Raw genomic sequence first — 17,467 nt, 5'->3', positions numbered from 1 at the left:
AAATATCTTATCCATTTCTTTACTCGTAAAGATATTTAGTAGCCATATAAGCGTTCCTAAACGTAATATGAGCATTTTATGTAGGTATCTTATTCGATGGTAAAAAAGAATATAATTCTGTAAAGGTCTGTATATAAAAGTTTTTATACTTTTTAAAACTAGTTTAGTAGCCACGAGCTCTAAATGATATTATTTAATCTGCCTATTATATTATTATCTATTGTTCTGACAGCTGTCGTCTGTCCAACAGCTGTCTTCATTGATTATTCGACTTGACAATTGTAGTGAAGTCGGAATTTCGTCATCGAAGACCGAAGTAAAAGATAAATATTCAAAAGATAATAATTTGTTAATCATCACACACGAGCGTGGTGTGGTTGTGTTAATTTTAATCGTGTTTAATTGCCTTTCCGTTTTACCTTAGCATCACTATAGGTCACCTCTATATCGCTAAAATCTTAGCTTATTACAATTTTCTAAAGATTACGTGCTGTGTTGCCGTGCGCTGTTAAAGTTTCCGTGATCTATTAGATAGTAGTCGAAATACTTTAGCTTAAGAAACTCAAGAAAAAGTGAGGATTTTGTCCCAGGATGGCTGAGGCGAAGGTTAACGGACACCACATTGAGCAAGGTAATTCCATTTTTAAAAATGATTCCATAATCCTGGAAGACTATGAACCGATTATGTATGCGATTTCTTTAAATTTTGATTAATTCCAAAAAGACCGTGGGTTTTTTTTTCCATTTTTTTTCTTTGTTTTCAAATGGTAAAGTTAGTATTTACTTAATTAATTTACATGGTGTAATTACACTGTTGGCCGATTATTATAAACCAATACTACACAAAATCGACCTTGTCTCTAATATTGAATGTTATGTATGCTATATAAATATATACAATCATTTAATATATTTCACAATGGCTATGCTAACAAACTGATTTTGTTTAACAGTTGTGCTATAGAAATTAAACCTATTTTTGAATACCTATTTGAATTTGTTCTGAACAGAAATAAAAATCTGTGATTTTATTGTTGACCATAGGCTTTAACTTCAAGTCTTTATGAGACAAAATATTATTTTTAACTAAATAAATAATTAAATAATTGTAAAAATGTGCAACAATCACACAAATAAGCTTTACTGTACATTAAGTCACAAGACTTGTATCATTTCTATCTGGAAATATTGGAAACTTGATCCCACAAGAACCTTACCCTATACAAATATTTTAAGAATACACACATTTCGTTGGGAATAGTATAATACCTGGTCATTAGCACTGGTACATACCAGGTAAGCATGATATATAAAACAACTATTTACATTTTTTTTAAAAGGAGGGTAACATTCAAATTTGGCTGTAATATTCGTTTTGGCCACTAATTTCAGTAAGTGATCACCAGTGTGTTTCATGTTACATGGCAATCATAACAAAAATAAGTCAAAAACAAGTTCCATAAAGCAATTTTTTTTTGTAAGTAAATTAAACACAATTATAATCAAATACTTATCAATACATATATTATTTTATTAATCTGTTTTTTTTTTTATGAAAATAATGAATATAAAACATTCAGACAAAAGTAAACAATGTATAAGGAAAAAAAACCTGTGAATGATGTGCACCTTGTTACTTTTTTATTATTTGACTGCTTGTCCACACACTTATCAGTCATCATGTAAATTGAGCATCCTTCTTTTTATCGTAGTCTAAATGCTTGATACAAAAATAAGTCAGATATTATGCTACAACTATTCAAAAAATTTTTTTATGATTTTCGTTTTAAAGGATGATTATTATCTTTAATTAAGGAAAATTATTCAGGCTAGTGGTCACATACTTATTTAGTGGAAACAAGTAAGTGTTCTGTTATACATATTTATAACATGTGTTGCAATAGTAAGTAATAATAAAATGTTATAGTAACTATTGTATTACCTGTAAAATAGTTGTATGTGGAAATAAATAAATAAAGTAACAAAATGAAACATTCTTAACTTTAAACAATGCTACTAAAATTGTTGGCAACAAAAAGTTTTTTTGTGACATTCTTTTTTACTGACTTTTGTTTATGGCTTCATTAACATGTAAATCTATTCCTGAAATTAAACTTATTTATTAATAACATTGTATTAAGAAAAGACAATAGATCATTTAAATATAAAATACTTGATTATTATTTAAAAAATAAATCAACTTTTGGAATTAGCCTAAAAAATTTGGACTTCTGTAAAAAGAGATACATCTATATGATTATGGAGAATATTAGTAGATTGGTGCTTTGACAAAATGCAACAGCTACAAGATTACAATCAAAGCAGTTTTTTCACACAAAGATGCACAATGGACATGGTTAGATCAAGTAAATACTCTGCGGTTAATTTGAGGGTAAATAATCTGTTGTAAACACAAACACATGATTACAATTTTTAATTTAATGCAGGAAAACATGTTTGATAAAGATATCTACCCTGTTCCAGCCCAGTGCATTTAATATTTAAATACCCATCAAATGTCAACATTCTGTGGTTTTATGTGAAACCAGAAAGATTTATTCTAACAGTTAAAGGTTTCTAGTATCAAAAAAATATATTTCTTTAGTAATAGATAGTCAGTCGTAATTCCTGATATCTAAGACACAAGGCCTGTATTTTACTGTGGGATTATTGATTATTAATATGTATTTGCTGGTGGTAGATATATTTTATATCCATCCGGATAGCGACCACCGTACACAAGGTGTTAAAACCCGCCATAGTGGCTCGCGTAAGTGTGTCACGTTCCGGGATCAGCCTGAATATATTCGATTCTAACAGGCCGGCATACTTGATTTTACTGCTAAAGGGTAAACCTTTCGTCAGTCGACATTCTATTGGACCCCACTCCACTTGCCAGCAGGAGCAGAGGGGTCCCTTTGCCGTTCCCGTATAAAAAAAAAAAAAAAACAAAATGTTTATTTTTTTATTACTGTAGTGAAACAATATGGAAACTATCCAAGCGGTGTCTGTCAGATACGTAATTGTAAACTTAACTAGCAGTATATGTATAGACATAAAACTATCGTAATGGATACCAGCGTCATATCTGTAATGATATGGCATTTACTATCTTATTACTAGCAGTACTAAGTCCAAATTGCTTAATACCTGTATTATAAATTATGGCGGTTCGACCTTTGTAATGTTATCTACGCAATACTCTAATCCACATTCGCAATATTTACTTAGCAATAATGTACGAAATATTGTGAAAATTCAAATACGCATATTATAAAAGACACTTATTTTGATGGTATTTTGATGTAAGATTATGAATATTTTAAAATGACGCTATTATCTATATATTAAGTGTAGGTAAATATTTATTTAAAAAAACTTGCATGACGTCAATTTTAAATATATTTTATAAAATGGCGTTGGTAATAGATACGGTAATTTTGTTTATTCCTACAGCGTATGCTATATTAATTTCATATAATATTTACAAAAACTAAAACAAAAATCACGTTTTTGTCCCCGAACGGGTAGCCAGGGATCCAACCAGAGCACCCACTTTTCGCCTGTGTGTACCTGATGGAATTAGGGCGAGCTTATTGCCATATCGGGCGCGAATAACTCCGGGCTGATATTGAGCAGAAAAATCCAATATACTGCCCGATCGATATAAAAGTATATATTATAAAGCTTTATACGTACTATAAAACTTTCTACCATAAGATGTTACGTTACTCTGTCTACGGTTTGGACTTCCTTCAGGGTTTGCTGTACTAATTGGCCTGTGACAGTCGATAACGACCGTAAAGTATTTTATCAAGACAAAATCATGGACACCTCTTTGTTGAAATCGTTTTATCTAATTCGGACCATCCGATTACGCTTACACACCTAGTCAGTGTGACTCATCTCTTCCTAACGTAGTAAACCCGTTTAAAACTAAAATTCAAACACAATCGGAAATTAAAACAATAAGACCTTCAGTCGAACCACAAAGGAAAAAAAAAACACAATCGGAACAAAAATCGCGAGCGTGTAGAGCTGTGTTTCACAACCTTTTTTAGGCCATGCCCCAGCTTAAAATTTCTAAAATTTTTATGCGCCCCATACATCATTTTAAACCTTTAAAAATAGTTTTGTTCCCTTAAGAAATATAAATGATAAGTTTTAGGAAGAAATCACTATGAAATTGTTATCAAAATATCTTAAGTAAAATTTTAAAGCATATAATGAAAAACTGAAAATTCTCTTTAATTCCCCTTAACTATCAAATTGCCCCCCTGTGGGGTGTGGGCCCCACGTTGGGAAACGGTGTAGTGTCTTGTGAGTAATTATGCATTGGTCGGACTGATAATGCGTTAAACTTAGTATAAGGCGGAGGAGAGAAACGTGTTTCATATCGATTGAACCCATTTAGTATCTCACGTTTTGTAATCACGTAACTATGATACTATAACATAGACTAATTATGTTAGTGACAACGTCTGCGTGGAATATTATTAACTTTATATTGTACCTCTTCCCTTCTTTATATTATTTTCAGATTTATTACTTAAATTACAAAGTTTGAATTTGCAAATATTTTTGCGGGTGGTGCAGTTCGGCCACTTTCAACTTACGCGACGGACATCAGACATGTTTTTATACACATATTTGTTATTTAATCAGTTTAAGATAGTGTTCACGTGTAATGATAACAATTGTAGGTATTTTAATAGCGGAACTGAAAGGTTTTTCAACATCTTTAAGTGGCATTCAGGTCGGATGGTTCATGAAATAAATGTTAACTAGTACCGGTTTTAATTTTATACGCTCGGCAAAAGTCACGAACGAAAATCGCAAAATCGTTTTTCAAAATTCAACCCTAAGATGCAGAACGGGAGTTGATTTTACGTAAATTATGTTGATAAGCCGGTCAAAAAATGGACCTGTTAAGTTCCATTTTGTCATCGGCTTATCGCCAGCTGAGCCACGTCAGCTGGTAATCTTTAATCTTCTTGATAGGCACATGTATTACAAAAAAATAATGGCAATTGTCGAATTCCGGTTCGAAGATTAAAAGCAACACATTCGTGACTCAACTTCATGACATGGCAAATTTGTTTTTATTTCACTCAAGGATTTGCTTATACGTTTGGCTGCATGCGCACGTAATTTTAAATGTTTTTTTTTTTTTTTTTTTGCCTGGATTCTTATATTTTCGGCTCAGTTACCTTGACTGTACACGTAATTGCTGCTCATATCACCGAAATAATATTTAATCAGTTATTTACTCGCGATATTGTGTTTGTAGGCGATATATGCGACCCTTGTATTGATTGACTAAAGTGTTAACATATCTATTTTATCTACGCAAAACACCTGATTTATGAATCAGTAAAGCATAGTTTATAGAAACGATACCACTATCGTAGTTATAAAATTATCATGGTACTGCTAAGCCATAAGGTTTTGTAAACTTCGTGCGATACGACTATTAGGCAAAAAAATAATCCTATCCTTACTTTTTTAAAATAACGGGGACGCATTGATTTATGCTGCTAACTTTGTAATTGTTTATGGTCAAGCATGATCAACCAACAGCTATCTCCTTGCTCCTGTACTAGTGTAATACTATAAAAAAAAAAAAACAAGAAAATGTACAGTACGGACATACAAAGATGCAAATTTGTAGATAACACATCGACTAAACACGTGATATAATACTTACTTGACGGTCAAAAAGATAAGAAAACCTGTTCGCGTAATGATCGTTTCACACGAGATTAATAGGATGTATTACTAAACTGATTACTAATCGAACAACTTATACTGAAAGTTAACTCAGCGAGTTGATTGGTGTAAATAAAACTCCTCAAGTCACAATATGGATTGCTGTTTACACTGGTTGCAGTGCCATAAGGGTTATTTTCGTGGGTATGATAACAGTTCTTCTTTTCACTCTGAATGTACTGAGTAGCCGAGTATCAAGATATCCTTGCTTGATAGTTTTTATGAGGGTAAGCCATTTTATTTCCGCCGCCCCATGTCGGTAGGTTTATGCATTTATGTATGTATGTAGGTTTCTAAAATACTTAATAATTGTCCATTTGTTTGTATTATAGAAGGAACTTAAGTTAAATAAACGAATGGTTAATTAAATCGAATGAGCGTCCTCTGAAATCTGTCGCCCCAGGCTGCCACCCATAGGCCGAGGCCTATACGGCCTATTTACAAATCCAGGAGTGCCTACACCAAGAATAGGAAGTAAAAGGCAGTAGATACAGAGAACTGGTAGAATCGTATCGATGGTTGAAAGGGTAATCGCCTTAAGCGACATTAAGTTCATACATATTTAATATCAGCTTTTTTTCTAAGTTTCTTTAAACTAGTTAAAAATTTTCGAAAAAAAATGTCTCTTAAGTCAATTAGCCTTTGAACCGTCGCGTCGGTATGATTTTGACAGTGTAACTGTCTGGTGTATAAACACTGTCCTGTCGAGTAATGTAACTAATAATTGAACTGTATTCGTGTGAAATAGATATTAAAATTATGCGGCAATTTAAACAAATGATCTATCATCCACACTTCTCAACATTAATTATATGAATCACGTTTTTGTATAACTGTATTATAAAAAATATATATTGGCACCAACTAAATATTAGACACATTTTATACGACAGTTGTTGCTGCATGGGTGTAGTTGGGTAATGTGGTTTGTATCGACCCTAGAATGTTGAAGCATATATTATTGACAATAAAAAAAAACATGATCTTTATAGCGCACCGTACATATTCCAATATAATTTGGCTATTTTTAAAACGTTTGGGGCACAGGCGCTCCCTGAGAAATGTTTGGCTACGCCCATGGCTAGCGGACGCCAAATATCATGTGGCAAATTGTATAATACTGACTATGAGTATAAAGGAATTTGTAGGATGTTTTTTTCCTGTTTTAGTTGTCGAGTAGCCCAACTCTACGTGTATCCGTTTGCCGCGCACCTATTGGTGCATAATTTTCCCTAATTCTTATTGATATATTACAAAAAGGAAAACGTGTTTGTTGATTCCTTTTTCATATCGCAATAGTAGATCAATATTACTAATTTTTCAATATCAAATTTAGGTTACTTTCCTTAAAAAAATCGTAGCTGATTCTTTCTAGAATACTCACTTCACGCTAACGAAGCCGAAACCAAAGCTAGTATTTCTTACTTACATACTATATCGCGGTATAGTGCAACCGCGTTTATTGCCGTCATGATGTGGTGCAATGCGTTTTTCCACCGGGTAGGGACTGGCGCATATAATGCGGAGTGTAGCGCAGGGAGTTTTTACTGTCAAACTATTATCGACGTTATCATTATTGAAATAATATTAAAAATCAAATAACAACAATAAATAGCATTACGTTGTTGCGTTAATTGATTATGAATATTGTTTCAATAAAGACAATGTCGATAATAGTTTGTAAAAATTCACTGTACTGCGCTCCATAAATGCGCCGGCCATAAGCCGGACGTAATGAAAGTTCACGGTGAACACATCGGAAACAGAAAGGTGTGGAATGATTGAGAAACGAAACGCTGCACTATACTACGTTAATACTATGCGAGATGAATGGTATTCTACGATCATTTAAATAATAAGATATGTCGTAATGACAAAAAAATGTGTTTGGATATCCCAAATTGCAAATCTGTCCCAGAATTTCCTAATAAATCATGTCCTGAGAACAACGGGCAAATCATCGAAATCAAAAAATCAAATGGCCGTTTACTGTAATTTATATTATTACCTCACACCTGAATACAATAAGACTACTAATTTATGAGTTAAATCCAATATTGTATTGTTTGTTCTTGAGCAAGCTTCTGTTGCAATTGAAGACCTTGTTCCGTTTAATATAGAATCAATAAAATAATTACCTAAACCTTTGTCTGAACAATCTTTTTTATATTGGTTTTAATATTATAAATTTCTCTCGACATTTAAAAGACTTTACAGCTTTTGTGGTCACGGAGCGCATCCGGGGGCTCAATCTGCAAAATAGTTTTATTTCAATGGATACATATATATTGTAAATAGTCGCGTAAATATGATTTTATTTATTATGTTTTATTTGACGGTATATGTAACAAAAATGTATTTATTATTTCGTACTGCAAATAATCATGATTACGTCTACACGAATGTCCATAATATCGATCGCCTAAACTAAAAATTAAAACTTTTGTAGATTTTAATGCTAAATTGTCTGCTTCTGGAAAATTTTAAGATAATGTCGGTTAATATTTTGCAGTTGCTATTTTATGCTGTTCACATTTATGTGACCCCGCAAATGTGTTAAACGACTTCGGCGATAAAATTCCATAAACAGTAGTTAGTCTGAAAATTCTCCCTTGATATAACAAGCTGGGTACTGCAATGCTTGTGATTGTTCGACATTGGATTGTTTTTCAGTTCTACTAGTCTGTCGCAACAGGATTTAAAAACACTAATAGTTGTAGTCGTGACCTGACTACGTGTCCCGATTTAACTATTAATTACTTTATTATTAAATACTAGCTTTTGCCTGCGGCTCCGCCCGCGTTATAAAGTTTTTCAGGCTAAAGTTTTCCGTTATAAAAGTAGTAGTTTCCCGGGAGCCTATGTTCTTCCCAGGGTCTCAAACTGTCTCCATACCAAATTTCATCTTAATACGTTGGGTAGTTTTTGAGTTTAACATGTTCAGGCAGACAGATGCAGCGGGGGACTTTGTTTTATAATATATTTTTAGAACTTTTTAAGAGGAACAATCCCGTCATACATCATTGTTGCATAACTTTAACCGTTTACGCAGCGCACGCAACGGAAGCTCTCAAAACTAATAATTTTTTCCTCGATTTGCAACATGTTTCATTACTGTTCCGCTCCTATTGGTCATAGCGTGATGATATATAGCCTATAGCGCTCCACAAATAAAGGGCTATCCAACACAAAACGATTTTTTCAGTTGAAACCGGTAGTTCGTGAGATTAGACATTACTGCTCCGCTCCTATTGGTCATAGCGTGATGATATATAACTTAGAGTACTCCACAAACAAAGGGCTATTCAATACAAAAATATTTTTTCAGTTCGAATCGGTAGTTCCTGAGATTAGCCATTACTGCTCCGCTCCTATTAGTCATAGCGTGATGATATATACCTTAGAGCACTCCACAAACAAAGGGCTATTCAACACAAAAAGATTTTTTCAGTTCGAATAGGTAATTCCTGAGATTAGCCATTACTGCTCCGCTCCTATTGGGTATAGCGTGATGATATATAGCCTATAGCACTCCACGAACAAAGGGCTATCCAACGCAACAAGAATTTTTCAGTTTGGACCGGTAGTTCCTGAGATTAGCCATTACTGCTCCGCTCCTATTGGGTATAGCGTGATGATATATAGCCTATAGCACTCCACGAACAAAGGGCTATCCAACGCAAAAAGAATTTTTCAGTTTGGACCGGTAGTTCCTGAGATTAGCCATTACTGCTCCGCTCCTATTGGGTATAGCGTGATGATATATAGCCTATAGCACTCCACGAACAAAGGGCTATCCAACGCAAAAAGAATTTTTCAGTTTGGACCGGTAGTTCCTGAGATTATCGCGTTCAAACAAACAAACAAACAAACTCTTCAGCTTTATATAATAGTATAGAAGTATAGATAAGTAATTCTAGTTTTCATAGGGGCCCAGCAAAGGGACTCTACTGCACGTGATGGTAAGCGGAGTGGGTCCATGTATAATGTCGACTTAGGAGGATAGTACCCGTCGCCAGTCGACGCAATTATGCCTGCCTGCGTAGATCGGAACAGCAATACATAAAAAAAATAAATAAAAAAAAAAACAAAAAAATTAAGAAGTTGTATATTTGTGAAATGGAGGTAGATATTGTAACTTTGACTTTGCGGATGAACAACACCTCAGTCCCCGTGACCACGAAGGCTACAAAATCTTCGAAACGTCGGGAGAAAACTAAAATTTTAAAACTGCGATAAAATCCGAAAAATACTTTAATTTCAGTGTGTAACGTTCGCGTAAACGTAAGAAATCATTATGCCTGCCTGTTTGAATCGGTTATACACAGGCCGATTCCGGAAAACGACACACGTGAGCCACTATGGCGGGTTTTAACACCTTGTGTGCGGTGGTTGTTGTCCAAGCGGATACAAAATGTATCCTACTACCAGCAAACAATTTTTTAAACAATCTTGATTCTTTTTATTATAGTCAAGTGTAGTTACTAGTTTTTATAATATAAAATTACATAAAGATATTGAAGCCTTTATGAGCGCCGCGTGTTGCTACGCAATCCACTTTTAATTTGATGACGTGGGTAATCTGTAATCTTGACACTGTTTTCTGCGGATAGTCATTGTACTTCTATCAACATCTAACCTGTCCGTTTCGTCATTCAATTGTTTAAAGAAACTAGACTATATAAAATTCATCATTTATCCTGATTTATATTCGCATTGAAACTTATCTTTGGATAACCGTGTCTTACCGGTTGTAATTATGATATTTTAAGAAATCAATACTTCCTAATAATGTATTGGACGGTTTTGTCCATATAACAAGCCGAATATAAGTGGTTAAAATGAGGAAACTCGGTTTCCTATTTCTAAATATATCTCTGTACTATTATGGGCATGCATTGTACAAGTTTAATCGACTACCTTGATGACACATTAAGTAAATAAATGGTCTTATAAATGTGATTTTCCTCATTTCAGATCTTCCACCGGGATATACAGTGGAAGAAATCGAAATTCCAGTACCATGGGGACACGTTGCGGGCAAATGGTGGGGTCCTCGTGACAAGCAACCCATCATAGCTATCCACGGTTGGCAAGACAACGCTGGCACTTGGGACAATCTGATACCACTCCTTCCAGTCACCACCTCGGTCTTATGCATCGACTTACCAGGACACGGCCATTCCACCCACTACCCCAAAGGTATGCTGTACTACATATTTTGGGACGGCATTGTTCTTCTCCGAAGGATAGTCAAGCATTTCAAATGGAGCAAGGTTACGTTAATGGGCCATTCTCTCGGCGGCGCTTTGAGTTTCATGTACGCGGCGACCTTCCCTGACGATGCTGAGAAGATTATATGCATAGATATAGCAAGTCCGGCTGTAAGGGAGCCGTCGAATATGGTCAAAACTGCTGGCTGGGGTATCGATAAATGCTTGGAGTACGAAAATTTGACTGAAGACAAAATACCTTGTTATGAATACAAGGAAATGATTGATATAGTGTGCGACGCGTACAAGGGTTCTGTTTCAAGGGAAAACTGTCGTGTTCTTATGAGAAGGGGAATGGCGCGGACCCCTGCCCATATGAAAAAGCAAGGGTACTTCTTCAAAAGAGACCCAAGATTGAAAGTATCTGGATTGGCAATGATGTCTCTTGAAACTGCTTTGGAATACGCCAGTAAGGTGAAGTGCAAAGTACTGAACCTTAGAGCCCTCCCGGGTCAGAGATGGGAGAAGTTGGACTACTATTTAGCTGTGATAGACAAATTAAAAGAGAACACAGACGTCCAATATGTGGAGGTGGATGGAACACATCACGTTCAGTTAGAAGATCCTCAAAACATTGTAGCATATATAGAAGATTTCTTAGAGGGGTATTAATTAGTTAAAGCAGATTTGTGATTGCTATTGTGATATTGCGATCAGAGTAGGTCGCACTTCGAAGTGAGCGTTTAATTTAATTTATGAAACAAATTATTTATTATCAGATGATATAACAACGGGATCGATGTAATATTCTCGAATGGGGAAATGCTAACCAAAGCCTATTATTTGAAATAATAAAAAGGATTTTCCATCTAAAATATCCGTTAATAAAAACCTTACGTAAGTAAACGAAAGCCAGTATGAGAAATGTTTTCCTAAAATTTTGACGACTTTGTTAACAAGCTTGGCTAGGAGTTTTGCAGCATTCGCGGCAACTGTCACCCAGTGAACTCGTGGTTAAAAAGATCGATTGTTATATCGTCTGATGTAGACAATCGTAGTATTGATGCTAAAATAATGAAGCTTATCGCACCAAAGCTGCGTAGGTTAGTTAATTTAGTACTTTAGGTACTTAGGTATACATAGTGATGTACCGAAGATGTCGGGAATACGAAAATATTGAGAAGACCAAAGAAATTGAGGAAATATTTTATGAAGTGACAAATGAATGACAGTGAATAATGTAATTATAAATGACTATTGACTATAACAAGCAATAAAAATAATATTAATGACTCGAAAGGTCTCGGGAACATGCTTTATGCAGGCCGCTTTTGATAGGTCCGTTTGGAAATCTTTAGGGGAGGCTTTATTCAGAATTGGACTTTAGCTGGTAATGATGAAAACAAGCAAAAGCGAGAAATGAATAGCAGGTTTTGTTCCAATTGTAAACGGCATTTAAAATGATTATTACGGATTGTTAATTTATTCGGCACGCATCAAATCGTGTTTTGCATTGAACCATCGTGTTTGAGCAATTTGCCTCTTATTCTGACACTAATAATGACTGACTCAGACATTGATATTCGAGACGAATTATAGACCTTAAGACACAGAGGGTAATAGCTCCGAAGCGATAGTTTCTTGGCGACTCTGTAGTTTACCATAGGTTTTGACTTTGATAATGACCGACTTAGGGACCGTGGTTTCCTCCGTATTCAAATAAAGTTAAAGGTCGATATCGTAGCAAGACAAAGGCGCCAGGCACCCGTCCAGTGTAATAAGAATGTTCTTTTATCTGATCGCGGTTAAAACAACGGCCTCTTAGAAACTTATATCAGAGAGCAAGTAATGGACATGTAACTTCGACATAATATATTATTGGATAATAATGTCGGATGGAGCTTGGTATTTTTTTTTAATTCGTTACATCACTATAACCAGTAAAATAGAGAAATTAAAAATGGTGATTGATTTTGACTGGCAGGAAAAATATATTTCTTCGATAGATTTATTTTTCGGTGTTGACATATTATTTTTTTAATGTCAGTCTAAACAGCAGGTGTAAACGATACGAGTCTATGGCCATTTTTGGTTTACTTTTTAATTCCTAGGTTGTATATAAGAATAAATATTATACGGCCCATTGAACCGTTTAACATTATTTAAAAATAATAGGTAACTAACTATGAATTAATGAAATTAATTCTGGTAACAATGATAAATATTGCCAGCCTCGAATGTCAATTAGAAGTGATTTGCGAAGTTATGATGCTTAATTTAATTGCATTAACACTCAATTTGCTTTACACAATTAATGCTTTTAAATAAATTGACTATTGTTAGGAAGCACGAACTAATAAAGTAAGGGAATAACGGAATAGCATATTTAGGAACATATTAAATTTAATAAGCGTCGTAAGGCACGAAGCAGAAGAAAGTTCTATAAGCTTCACTACGTCACGTCCCCTGGGGCATAGATAACATACCTTTCTACAAACATTAAAGATAATAAAAAAAATATAAGAAACACCATATCTTAGCGACAAGTCACGTGGTCTAAGCAAACGAAAAAAAAGCAGAGAAAAGAAAAAACCATAAGAGACTAGAATTTAATCGTTTACCACTTATCTATGGCCTCTGGTTGTCTATCTTCTAGTAAGACTTCTTTGCCCTTATCTGTTTTGCTTTGGTAGTCAGCCATGTAACATTAATGATCAAATTTAGCCCTAAGTCTTTGATTCCATTATTTTTTATTTATTTAGTAGGTAAACGAGCAAACGGTCCGCCTGATGGTAAGCAGCAAGCTGCCCATGGACTTTGCAATGCCACATGCATAGCCAAGCTGTTGTCAGCACTCTTTTGAATTAAAAAAAGAATGGAAAACCAGTATCTTTCAATTTGATCCAATCTTGAAATTCTTTGAGTCTAATCTACTCTCGGAGGTTGACAAGCGATGTGATGTCTCCTTCAAAGCTATGCTTATGAGTGGAGATGATGACCCTTAACCCTCTGCTAGAAACGAACAAAGTTGACTTGTTAAATTGTTCCTACACAATGTTTTATATGTCTATAATTCAGCATTGTTTGCACGTCGGCAATTTGCGTATTTCCGATCAAAGATGAACAAATAGAGGCATTACATCTAATATATTTAATTATAATTAGTTCATTTACTTTACTGCTTTAATGTTAGGTATAATGTATGCACAAATTACAATACAATATACGTCAAACCGTATATGTCCGAGGTGTCGAGTAAGTTAAGTTTGACAGTACACATTAACAAATACCTACCTAATTGTGTACTGAATAAACAGTTCATAGGTTTACGGTAATTTACATTTTAACTATGTATTATTACAATAAGTATACAGGGTCATTTTGACATTGCGTTAATAAATGAAACACCTTATTGATAATACAATTTACACTTTACAGTTATGTGATTATTCGAACAGTAAAAAACAAAGTAACGTCATACTTGAGTCAAAAATATACTCAGGATGTGCGACATGTACACTGAACTAAAAAAGAATAAATAAAAGAGAAGTAAAAATAGGATTTTTGGTGAAAATAATCGTTGTTCATGGGTGCTTTTTGGCACAATGTTAGCAGAGGTAAAGTGGAGTATTGTATCACTTATTAATGACAATCAATCGTGTCAAAATGACTCAGTATTGGGTACATAGAACTGCAATGTGACTTGCATATTTTAAAATTGAAAAACAATGTCTTCGACATGTAGAAAAATATTTCGATTTTATTTTCAACCTAAATCACTTGTGCTTAGGACTACTTTTTGCTTTATTTAATTCACTGTATGTTTACATCATACCGAGTATTGAGGTCAGAATTAACAAATTGCCACATCATGTACAGGTAGTAGGTAATTTGGACGAATCATTAAATTTGTTAGTTGCAACTCACAAAATCGACATAAAAACTAGGTATTTCATCGAAATGCAACTAGCTTTTGAATTTTATCGCGGTACTTAACCGACTTCAAAAAAGGAGGTTATCATTGTATTTTTTGTCATTATATATATCTTTGTAATTTCTCCTACGTTTCGAAAACTGCAGCCTTCATGGATGTCGAACATTCGCGTTAACATAAAAAAATGTAATTATTTTATGTTTTGCTTTTGAGTGGTTCTTATTAATTATGACGGTTGATTATTTATTCAATGTTAATTAAAAACTAACAACTACCTACCTGAATGCGTTGACATTCCTTAATTTTTGTAACAATAGTGAATAAATTGTTTTTTTACGTAAATTTATAATGCAGAGATCAAAATCTCGTTTCAATGTATCCATTTGTACAGGTTTGAAATCTGGCTGGTTCAGATTGTAATTTATTTCTTAATTATTTTTAATTAGGCTTCGTTCATACTGTGGGCCGTTCAAGTATTACGTAACGCTATTTGGGGGGGGGGGGGGGGGGGATCTTTTAAAACGTTACGATGCGTTACAGGGGTTGGGGGTTTTGTCCAACTCGTTACGTAACACTGGTTTTTCTATTTTAAAACAATAACAAAGGTACTTTAGCGACTTTTCTGTATTTTGCATAACATAATAGGGGACCGGCCTATGCTTGATTTTGTACACTATTCTAAATGTAATGGTTAATAATACGAAAAAGAAGCACTCCATGAAGCAGCAAAAATTGCGTGAGTAATTCATATTTAAAATATTGTAATGTGCAGAAGTGGGCGCGATGTGGGGATATCGCTTCATCTCTTTTTTCGCACGCGTCGTAATTGCCGATGACGTCACATGTGGATATTTCGTCTCTTTTCTGTTTTTTGTTAATTACCCCTTCCACCGAAATTTAAAGACTTATAACTTGTTGATTATTTACCGGATTTTAATAATTCCTTCTGTGTTATAATTTATATTATGTAAATATTTGATAATAGTAAAGAACAAAAATCAGTCCGGTACCCTATTGTGAATATTAGATAAAAATCGACACTTTAATGTTACATAACTTTAGGTGGGGTACAGAAAAACGTTATGGCGCGATACATGGGTGGCGGGCGGCTCAAAAATTGCGTTATATAATACTTAACGGCCCCTGTAATATACCGCGCGTTTTATTGTACTGCTATAACACTGACTTGGTGTGGCGTCTCTTATGCATAAATGCGGTATGCAAATCGTTCCAATGATAATTAGATTTTACATAAGTTTCAAAAGGGAAGCCAGCTCGAATTGGGTTATATGCACCCTCGCCACTGTTGAATTGGTGGCGTAGTCTTGCGTACTCAGTATGATATCGCTCTCAAGTCTCTGATATTGGGTATTTCTACTCAGTATCAGCCCAGACTATAATTTATTCCCTATATGGAGATAAGCTGGCCTCATTACATAGAATGAAAAATGAGTGTCCTGGTTCCACGTCTGTCTGTCATCTGTAAAGGCGTGTTGTGTGTTCGTTTTATATAAGTGTTGTCACAGATAAAAAAAAACTTGCGGTGTATAGCCATGTGAACGAGGTCTAATAACATTAAGGTTTATATACTGATGGATGAAAGTCTAATTGACGTAAGCGACATTTTTTTTTTTTTTAATTTTAACTAGGTAAAAAAACATAGAAATTAAAACCAAACTACCGAAGCGATGTTGAAAAAAAATTTATGGGACCAATCTGGAGAGATATTCTTTCGAATAAAAAAAGAATTTTCCAAATCGGTTCATAAATGAGCGAGTTCTGAGGTAACACACATACAAAAAAAAAACACGTCGAATTGATACTTAACCTCCTCCTTTTTTTAAGTCAGTTAAAGAGTGCTGATTTTAAATATGTATGAAACTTAGTGTCGCAAAAAATGTCGCTTAAGTAAATTAGCCTTTTAACCGACGATATAATATTTTTATGTGGCTTTTAAGTGGATATTTTATTTTATGTTCTGCGATGTGTAACTATAAGTGTTATTATAAGTTGCAAAATAGAATCATTTCATACACAAATAGGCTACTTTAAGTACCTAGTTATATTGTAATGGGCGCAAAATATCAAAATTAATCAGGCTGTTGACTTAGTATTTACTAATTAGTTAAAAAATAATAATTTGTAAAACCACAATTATCAAAAACATAGATATACAAAAAGCAACGAATAATCTGTAGCAGGGCTTCCTACACTGGGTCGCGAGGGAATATTGGATAGGTACCGGCAAATAGAACGTTATATCAACCGACCGGGCGAACAGGACGGTCAATGATGAATGAAAAAAGTAACTAAAATTCTTATTGAAACAGCACTCCTTTTAAACTGATTTAAAAAAAGTTTGAGTTGAACCGATGTGGAAAATTCTTTTGTTTATTGGTAAGACTATAGAAATATTTTAAAAATCGGTACTGTAGTTTGGTTGATAAACTGAAATAAGTACTTATTTCGTCCACGTAAACGAAATTGCAAATTTTGCTTTCCCGGCACTATTTCAGTGGTATTTTTGTGTTGTTGAAATTTTTCAATTCGA

The 17,467-nt window shown here is 34.2% G+C and overlaps 1 protein-coding gene across 1 annotated transcript; it reads left to right on the top strand.

Annotated features, from left to right (window-relative positions):
• Positions 1–263: 263 nt before the first annotated feature.
• On the top strand, positions 264–16,549 carry LOC115456345 (probable serine hydrolase). The gene is made up of 2 exons (XM_030185367.2): positions 264–631; positions 10,747–16,549. The coding sequence occupies exons 1-2, from the start codon at positions 592–594 to the stop codon at positions 11,652–11,654; spliced, it is 948 nt and encodes a 315-aa protein (XP_030041227.2). The 5' UTR covers positions 264–591; the 3' UTR covers positions 11,655–16,549.
• Positions 16,550–17,467: the final 918 nt, after the last annotated feature.

Source organism: Manduca sexta, chromosome 14, assembly GCF_014839805.1.
Source record: "Manduca sexta isolate Smith_Timp_Sample1 chromosome 14, JHU_Msex_v1.0, whole genome shotgun sequence".
NCBI classification, from domain to species: Eukaryota; Metazoa; Arthropoda; class Insecta; order Lepidoptera; family Sphingidae; genus Manduca; species Manduca sexta.
The sequence above is the reverse complement of the archived record's forward strand: the minus strand, read 5'-3'. Positions and strand labels throughout refer to the sequence as shown.